Below are 9233 nucleotides of genomic sequence, written 5' to 3' on the forward strand. Positions count from 1 at the left end.
TCCTTCTCCTTCCTTCCTTCCCCTTCCCCTTCCCTTCCCCTTCCTTCCTTTCCCTTCCCTTCCCTTCTCTTTCCTTTTCTTCCTTCCTTCCCCTTCCCTTCCCTTCCCTTCTTTTCCCTTCCCTCCCTCCCTCCCTTCCTTCTTTATTCCTTCCCTTTTTGGCTTCTCTGTTTTTTCTAACTTTTTGGTATACTGACTGTCTACTTCTTGTAAATAATAAAAGAAAACCACAACCCAGTCCCATGTGACAAGCAGTATCTGAGATTAGAGTGGGAAGGGTACTGAGCGAGCAGCCTGGTGCCTTCAGGCAGCTGTAAGCAGTTAGCTGTGTCTCCGTAGTGGTGTGGTTGAGGTCCAGGGACATGAGGCTTTTGTGAGTCTGACCTTGTTCCCCTCAACCCTCCCCTGCCAGGTGGAAATGCTGGAGAGGAAGTACGGGGGCTCCTTCTTGAGCCGTAGGGCTGCCAGGACCATCCAGACGGCCTTCCGCCAGTACCGCATGAACAAGAACTTTGAGCGGCTCCGCAGCTCAGCTTCGGAAAGCCGCATGTCCAGACGGATCATCCTTTCCAACATGCGGATGCAGTTCTCCTTTGAGGAGTACGAGAAGGCCCAGAACCCCGCGTACTTCGAGGGCAAGCCTGCCTCGCTGGACGAGGGTGCCATGGCTGGTGCCCGGAGCCACCTGCTTGAACGGGGCCTCCCATATGCAGGCTCCTGTGGAGGGGGCATCGATGGTGGGGGAAGCTCTGTCACCACATCGGGAGAGTTTTCCAATGACATCACAGAGCTGGAGGACTCCTTCTCCAAACAGGTCAGCATCCCTGAAAAGGGCCTTTCCTCCCTATCCCTATGCTCTGGCTACTCCTCCGACTTTTTACCTGTACTTCAAACTGAAACACGTGACCCGACAAGCATTTAAGAACCACTAGCTGCCATGAGTAGGGTCTGTGAGAAGAACGAGAAAGAATTGGCAAGACAAAAAATTATATTGTTAAAAACAAGCAAGTTAAAAATCTGGGTTTATAGAACACATAAGAACTTGATGCACTATCAAATTAAGGCCTAACAAACAGTGATGAGTTCCTACTGTGTGTGCTTCATAATGACCTGTGAGATGGGCGGGATACCCCAACTTCACAAAGGAGGCAACTGAGGCTCTGGGACCCTGAGAGGTGGAGTGACTTTTCCGATCTGGATTGGAACTCAGCTCTGTCTGGTTCCAAAGCCTACGCCCTTTCACTTACGTCACACTACCATGGGCCAGGCTCTGTGCTGGGCGCCATGAGGGAAACAGCTAAACCACCAAGGTCCTTGTTCCCAAAGATCTTCCAGCCATTAGCTCTTGAGGATCTAATGGCCGACACACGGGCACACGACTGTCTTTGGAAATAGAGTGTGCTCAGAGCCATGAGAAAGGATCACATCTAGTACCATGGGAAACCAGAAGAGGGAGAAGAAACTTTCTTCTGGGAGGATCAGAGAAAGGTTTTTTGAGAAAACAGACAAATAACATTTAGCAAGTTAGAGCTAGTTGGCAGGGTGTTGCTTGCATAGGCATTGCATCAGCAACAGCCTGGAAGGGTAGGAATGTAGCAGGCACTGAGGGTAGTGGGTCATCATTCTAGGCTTGGGTACGTCAGCACAGCTGTTCACATGCACATTCCAGCTCTGCCATTTCCCAGCTGTGGGACTTTGGGCAAACTCTTTGACCTCACTGAAACATGACAAATAAAATAGAGGTAAAACTTTCCTTTTAGAGTTGTTTCAGAGATTCAGTTCAGCTAGGTAATGTATACAGAAACACCTAGTATGTGGTAGCTACTAAGTCCATGTTAGTTTCCTTCCTAAAAACCAAGAAGGTAAATTGTTTAATGAATGAATGAAGCTTTATAAGAGAAGAAATCACTCTGCTCTAACCTCTGTGATGTGGCCCTGTCATCAGCCTGGGTATGCCTCTCTGGAGCTAGTGAAGAGGGGGGTGTTGGGTAGGGTGGGTAGAGGGAAAGAAAGAAGTATTAAAGAAAAATCTGAATCACTCATCTATTCACTCATACAACAAACATTAATTGAACATCTCTTCTGTGTCAAGAAATGTGTTGAGCTGAGTTAGAAAGACAGAAACTAGGCCTGGACCCATCCTTCAAGAGGGAGTAGAGGGAAGAGGTTCATAGTCTGGTAGGGAGATCAAAGAACCAGGCCTAGGCCCAGCTCTCAGTGTTATCCAAGTCTGATGGAGAAGTGTATTAGTTACCTATTGCTGCATAGCAAGTGACTCAGGGTCTCTCATAAGGCTATAATCAAGCTTAAGGTGGGGTCGAAATCTCAGAAGACTTGACTGGGGCTGAGAGGTCTGCTTCCGAGCTCACTCCCTTGGCTGTTGGCAGGAGGGTTCAGGTTCTCGCTACATGGGCCTCTCCATAGGACTGCCCATGGCTTCCTGCAGAGCAAAGGGTCTGAGGGAGAGAGAGCACAAGCAAGCGAGCGTGCTCAGGACAGAAGCTGTAGTCTTTCATAACCTATTCTCGGAAGTGACACTCATCACTTCTGTCATATGCTATCAGTCCCACAGACCAAGCCCAGGACAGTGTGGTACACAAGGGTGTGAATACCAGGAGGCAGGAATCATTGGGGGCCAGTTGAGAGGCTGAATACCACAGGGAGGTAGAGTTACCAGCCATGGTCTGGCTTTTCAAGGCTAAATCATATGGATTTCCTAAGGTAGAAGGAGACAGAGGGCTCTGGAAGCCTGGAGGAAGCTGGGGCTTTGGTTCACCCAGGGCAGCCGTGGGCAAACTACGGCCCACGGGCCGGATGCGGCCCGCTTGAAATGAATGTAATGATGTTTACTTTGAATTTATATTAGTTCACACAAACACTCCATCCATGCTTTTGTTCCGGCCCTCCGGTCCAGTTTAAGAACCCATTGTGGCCCTCGAGTCAAAAAGTTTGCCCACCCCTGACTCAGGGGATGGCAGATGCAGAAATGTGGATTGAATGAGAGTGGGTGGCATTTGACTTGGGTCTACATGGACATTGAGGAGGTATTGGGATATCTGAGAGGGGAGCTTGTGGGCATGAGTCCCAGCTTCTGTGAGCTCACAATGGCTCCCTGGGAGTTATTTCATATACTGCAGAGAACCTGTGGGGGGAGGGGAATCCCTTTTCTTGGCTGACCAACCAGGAAGTTCTCCCTATTCCCTTCCCCTCCTCCCTCATTCCCACCCTTCTTTCATCCCACCAACCCTCCCTTCATCTTCCCTTCCTTTCCCTTTCTGTCCCTCCTCCCCTTTCCCCGCAAACACAGGTAAAGTCTCTGGCTGAATCCATTGATGAGGCCCTGAACTGCCACCCATCGGGGCCCATGTCTGAGGAGACAGGGTCAGCCCAGCTGGAGAAGCGAGAGTCGAAGGAACAGCAAGAGGACAGCTCAGCCACATCCTTCAGTGACCTTCCCCTCTACTTGGATGACCCAATTCCCCCACCATCCCCTGAACGACTGCCCAGCGCAGAGCCCCCACCCCAGAGCCGGCCTGAGTTCTGGGCACCAGCCCCTCTCCCACCAGTTCCTCCACCAGGGCCACCAGGGACCCGGGAAGATGGGAGCCGTGAGGAAGGCCCTCGAAGGGGACCTGGGTGCTCGGAGTGTCGGGATTTCCGGCTGCGGGCCGCTCACCTTCCCCTGCTCACCATTGAGCCTCCTAGTGACAGCTCTGTGGACCTGAGTGACCGCTCAGATCGCGGCTCTGTCCACCGCCAGCTGGTGTATGAGGCCGATGGCTGCAGCCCCCATGGGACCCTAAAGCACAAAGGGCCACCAGGCAGGGCCCCAATCCTACACCGCCACTACCCAGCCCCAGAGGGCCCAGCCCCAGCCCCACCAGGGCCCCTGCCACCAGCCCCCAACAGTGGCACTGGGCCCAGTGGTGTGGCTGGGGCTCGGAGGCTGGGGAAGTGCGAGGCGGCAGGCGAGAACTCTGATGGTGGCGATAACGAGAGCCTTGAGAGCTCCAGCAATTCCAATGAGACCATCAACTGCAGCTCTGGCTCCTCTTCGAGGGACAGCCTGAGGGAGCCTCCAGCCACCAGCCTGTGCAAGCAGACTTACCAGCGAGAGACAAGGCACAGCTGGGACTCACCAGCCTTCAACAATGACGTGGTGCAGAGGCGGCATTACAGAATCGGCCTCAACCTCTTCAATAAGTATGTGCTTCCCATTCCTGCCCCCCTTGCCCCTTCCTACCCTGCCACGAGGCACTTTGAATCCCTGGGGCTAAACTCCAAGCAGTAATTTGCTTCTGCCAGCTTCGCATTTTGTGGATGGTGTTTCTCCCCAGCTGTTTAGTGAAGAGGATTGGCAACAGGGTGGCAGAGGAGAGAGTCCCCCAACACACCCATCAGAGGCACTTCTAGTCCTAGCACTGCCTCTAACTGGCTGTGTGATCTTGGGTGAGATGCTCCCTTCTCTGGGCCCCAGTTCGCTATCTATAGAATGGATTCTGAACTTGGTGTCCTCAGCCTCCCCTATTTGGTGGGGAGCCAATGTGGTATGTAAAGAGCCCTGCTCTGAGAAACAGGAGACTTGGACTCTATCCTGACTTTAGCCAGACTCACTGTGTAGCTCTGGGCCAGGTGGGTTCCTTCTTTGGGCTTCGGTGTTTCCATCTATCCACTAGCAGGGTGTGTATATTTGTGGCACTGGGGGGCAGGGTGGAATGCTGGGCTAGTCAGTAAGCAGGACCAAGCTCTTTCTAGATACCTGGCCCTGGGCCTGGTCCTTAGGAGTGAGGGGTGAGTGCGACATTTGATTTGAAAATAGTTAAAAAATAAATGCCTTACATGTGTAGCCTATTAGACACTGCCACCTATATTTAGTTCTCAGAATAACTCGGCAATCTGGGTGGGAGTGTCCCTATTTTTTAGAGAAAGAACTGAGGCTTGAAGAAGCAAAGGGAATTGTCCCGAGTCATGCATGGTAAGTGATGGGTGTGAGACTCCTGTCACACTAAAGTCTCTTCCAAATTTTAGCCTCATGAGGTCTTAAGGCTCCGAGATTCTGAATGTGGGATAGTTCAGACCCAGAGCTGGCCCAGTGGGAAGTAGGAAACACCACGTCTATGGAAACGCTCAGAGGCTGGGTGATGCCTGTACAGGTGGGCCTGGGCCTTGGAAAGGAGGGCTTAGCCTGGAGCTCGGGCCCTCTTCCAGGACTCCTCAGTGCCTGCTGGGAATAGCAAAGCTCCTGAGCTTTCACTAAACAGGCTCTCACTAAATTTTAATTTTCTTTCCGTTGTAGTGTGGCTCCAGTGAAGGAGGAAGTTGGGTTGAGGATGCCTTGGAATTTTGAAACTGTGAAATGGGAAAGTGGCCTCAGTTTTCTGAAGGGATTGGACCAAATTATGTATTTGACTTCCTTGGTTCTCCGAGGTCGTGATTGGGCCCAAAATTAGTTCAAGCAATGGGACAGAGGGCCAAGTTCTAGGAGGACGGTCGTCTCATCTACCTCCCTTCTTTCTGCAGGAAGCCAGAGAAGGGCATCCAGTATCTGATTGAGCGGGGCTTCCTGTCAGACACACCGGTGGGAGTGGCTCATTTCATCCTGGAACGGAAAGGCCTCAGCCGGCAGATGATAGGGGAATTCCTAGGGAACCGGCAGAAGCAGTTCAACAGAGACGTATTGGAGTGAGGACCCTGGCATGGGGCAGGCTGGGCCAGGGATTCCTGGCAAAGGAGGGCTGGAGGTGGGGGGCAGCCTGTCCTTTCTGCTCAAACTTGCAAAACGGGATGAATGGGCCTTCCTTATCCCATAACCCTCTGCACCAAAAAGGCCTGATCTCTCTTGGCCCTATTCCTAAAGGCTTCTGGGTGGCCCCAGGTAAGGCACGCTTTTCCTATGGTCTTTGGGTCTCAGTTTTCCCATCTCTGAAATGAGTGCGTAATGGAAAGAACTCTTAGTAGCCATATGTCTGGACCTGATTTTCTGGGGTGGATTCAATTTCAAATGTTCCGCCCTCACATGTACTTACTTGGGCCATGTGTCCATATTTTGTGGATGTCTATCAATGGAGGAGTTGGTCCATTTGAGCAGGTCAGGGTGGGTCAGAGGTTTTGTGCAGAGGAATTGAGAGTGCCACACCCCCTCCTTGCTCCTCAGTTGTGTGGTGGATGAGATGGACTTCTCCTCCATGGATTTGGATGATGCACTCCGGAAGTTCCAATCCCATATCCGGGTTCAGGGCGAGGCCCAGAAAGTGGAGCGACTCATCGAAGCCTTCAGGTGCGCCTGCTTCCCACTAAAGCTACCTTTCCCTATTTCGGGGGGCAGCATAGTGTGTCTACAGATCACCTCTCTCACCTTCATACTTTCCTCATCAGAAAATGGCAATTATAAATCTTACCTTGTGAGGCAGTTAAGTTGTGAGGATCAGAGGTAATGTGTAAAAAGTATCTAGCTTGGCATCTGGGACATGGGACTCCCATAAGTGATGACAACATCAGCAACAATAGCTAGTGTTTGTTGAGCTCTTACCAGGTATCAGGTGCTGAGCTGGGCACTTTATATTATTATTTCACTGAATGCTCACAACAACCCTATGAGGTAGGTGTTTCTATTATTATTTCTGTCTTGCAGATGAGAAATTAGTAGTTTAGAGAGGTTAAATAACTTGCCCAGAGTCATACAGTGAATACACGGTGGAACCAGGATTTGAACTTCAGTGTGTCTGACTCCATGTCCCTTAACTCTTTTTTTAATCATCACCCAAGGATATGTTTTTATTGATTTTAGAGAGAGGAAGGGGAGGAGAGAGAGAGAGAGAGAGAGAGAGAGAGAGAAAGAGAGAGAGAGAGATGTGAGAAACATCAATCAGTTGCCTCCTGTATACTCCCCTATTGAGATGGAACCTGCAACCTGGGTACATGCCCTGACCGGGAATCGAACCTGAGACAACAGGACAACACTTCAACCAACCAGGTCACACCAGCCAGGGCATGACCCTTAACTTTTATAGTCTACTATGAATGCTGCGGGGATCAGGTAGACCTGGGTATAAATCCTGGCCCCACCACTTTGGAGGTATTTAGAGGAGAACGAGAGTTGTTGAAAATTTGTTTCCCATAATGGGAGAAGGTTTTCTTTGCAATCAGAAAGATACAGATTTTCATGCTGGCTTCCCCATTTACCAGCTCTATTACTTTGGGCAAGGTACCTTTCCACTGGGGGTCTCAGTCACTTCATCTGTAAAATGGGGCTGCTAATAGCTACCTTGCAGGACTCTGATAGGACTACATAGGACATGTACATAGACCCTCTGTAGGGTATTTATGTATGAAGCTGAGAGAGGTGATCTGTGGAGTTCAGTAAAAGGTAGTGATTGTGAATTTTACATGCTTATCTTGGGGAAACTCCAAAGAAAAAGGACACACCCAAAGGGTTTGGGAGTACTTGTTAAAGGAGAGGGTTGGTGGTGCCAGACTGGGAGGATGGTGGGTAGGTGGAGATTCCTGGTGCCTGACCCTGGCCCTGGCCCCTCCTGCCCTGCAGCCAGCGGTACTGTGTGTGTAACCCAGCCCTCGTGCGCCAGTTCCGGAACCCAGACACCATCTTCATCCTCGCTTTTGCCATCATCCTCCTCAATACTGACATGTACAGTCCCAGCGTCAAGGCTGAACGCAAGATGAAACTAGATGACTTCATCAAGAACCTGAGAGGTGACCCCAGACCTCCCTGTCAGCTCTTCCTGTCCTTCCCCTGGGAAGGGAACGTGGGCAGGATGGGAGGGTGGGGTGAGGAAGGTTCCTTGGAAATTAACCTGTGATGCTCTCACTTTCTACTAAGGCTGGATGTTCCTGGGGCATTCATTTATTAATTCATTTGGTCGTTTGGCCATCTACTCATTCCCACACTGAATATTGACTGAGCCAGTCCTAAACAAGAGAGATAAAAGCCCTGACTCTTACAGAGCGTATACTGGTTCACCCATTCATTCATGTGTCCATTCACCCATCATTCCCTCCTTTTCTCTCTTCTTTATTTATGCCCATAAATACTCAATTATTTTAGTACCCTTTCCTCTCTTTATGCTTTTATTTTTTTAATATATTTTTATTGATTTCAAAGAGAGAAAGGGAGAGGGAGAGATAGAAACATCAATAATAAGAAAATTATTGATCGGCTGCCTCCTGCATGCCCCCTACTGAAGATCGAGCCCGCAACCCGGGCATGTGCCCTGACTGGGAATCAAACCCTGACCTCCTGGTCCATAGTTCGATGCTCAAATGCTGAGCCACACTGGCCAGGCTATGTATTTATTTTTTAACTCAACCAGTCAGCCAGCAAGTTGACACTAACCGAGTGCCTCATGTGTGCCAGGCACTATGATGGGTGCTAAGGACAGTGGAAGGGCTTCTGCGATAGTCCCTGTCCCAAAAGAGCTCCCCGTTTGTGGGAGAGACTGACCTACAGTACCAGAGACACGACACAAGGAAGAAAGCAAATGGTGATGTCAGCCTTGATGTCAGGCAGGTCAAAAGGACAGTCAGAGCTCAGAGGAGGGAGAGCTCACCTCCAGAGTGCTTGCTGGAGAATTCATTTTAAGGTGGACCTCGAAGACACAGATAAAGTAGGACTTGACTTACCTGGCAGTAAGAATAACAAAGGCACAGAAGTAGGAAAATCTAAAGTTGCCTGGAGAATAATCGAGATGGGATAGATGATCCTGTTGGAAAGGTCTGTTGGAGCCAATATATGAGGGCCTTGAGTGCCAGATTAAACGTTTCACCTTGACCTTTTGTCTTGGTTTATTGTATTGATGTCAGGCCCTGCCTCTCACCAAAGGGCAGTCTCCTAAAAATGGCTCATATGTTAGGATTATTGAAACACAAACAAAAGAGGGAAACAGAATTGTGGCAAAACAAGCAGACAAGACAAATTTGCTGACCTTCGGGGTTTGCACAGTCGATGAGCTTAAATCATTCTGACAGCTGAAGTCAAAAGGCAGTATGAGGAAGGATGTTCCTTTAGCACCTGGAAAACATTTTCTACCAACAGAAGGTTTAGAGAGAAGAGTGAGTGGGTTTGCTCAGCAGACAATCAGGAATGGAGAAGGATGGTAAACGGGAGGAGCGAGACAGATCAGAGGCCATCTGGAGCTGTCTCCCAGAATCCATTAGTCATTTGTTCATTCATTCATTTGCCTCTCTCTCTCTCTCTCTCTCTCTCTCTCTCTCTCTCT

At 49.9% G+C, this 9233-nt stretch overlaps 1 protein-coding gene across 1 annotated transcript in view; it reads left to right on the forward strand.

Moving 5' to 3' along the window:
* IQSEC2 (IQ motif and Sec7 domain 2) overlaps window positions 1-9233 on the forward strand; it is a 45192-nt gene that overhangs the window by 27741 nt on the left and 8218 nt on the right. The window contains exons 4-8 of the mRNA XM_005868693.2: window positions 413-814; window positions 3308-4203; window positions 5521-5682; window positions 6155-6277; window positions 7544-7710. Of these exons, the coding sequence (XP_005868755.1) occupies window positions 413-814; window positions 3308-4203; window positions 5521-5682; window positions 6155-6277; window positions 7544-7710 (1750 nt within the window). The remainder of the gene's footprint in view (window positions 1-412; window positions 815-3307; window positions 4204-5520; window positions 5683-6154; window positions 6278-7543; window positions 7711-9233) is intronic.

The sequence above is a fragment of the Myotis brandtii genome, unplaced genomic scaffold, assembly GCF_000412655.1.
Source record: "Myotis brandtii unplaced genomic scaffold, ASM41265v1 scaffold2750, whole genome shotgun sequence".
In the NCBI taxonomy this organism is placed as follows: Eukaryota; Metazoa; Chordata; class Mammalia; order Chiroptera; family Vespertilionidae; genus Myotis; species Myotis brandtii.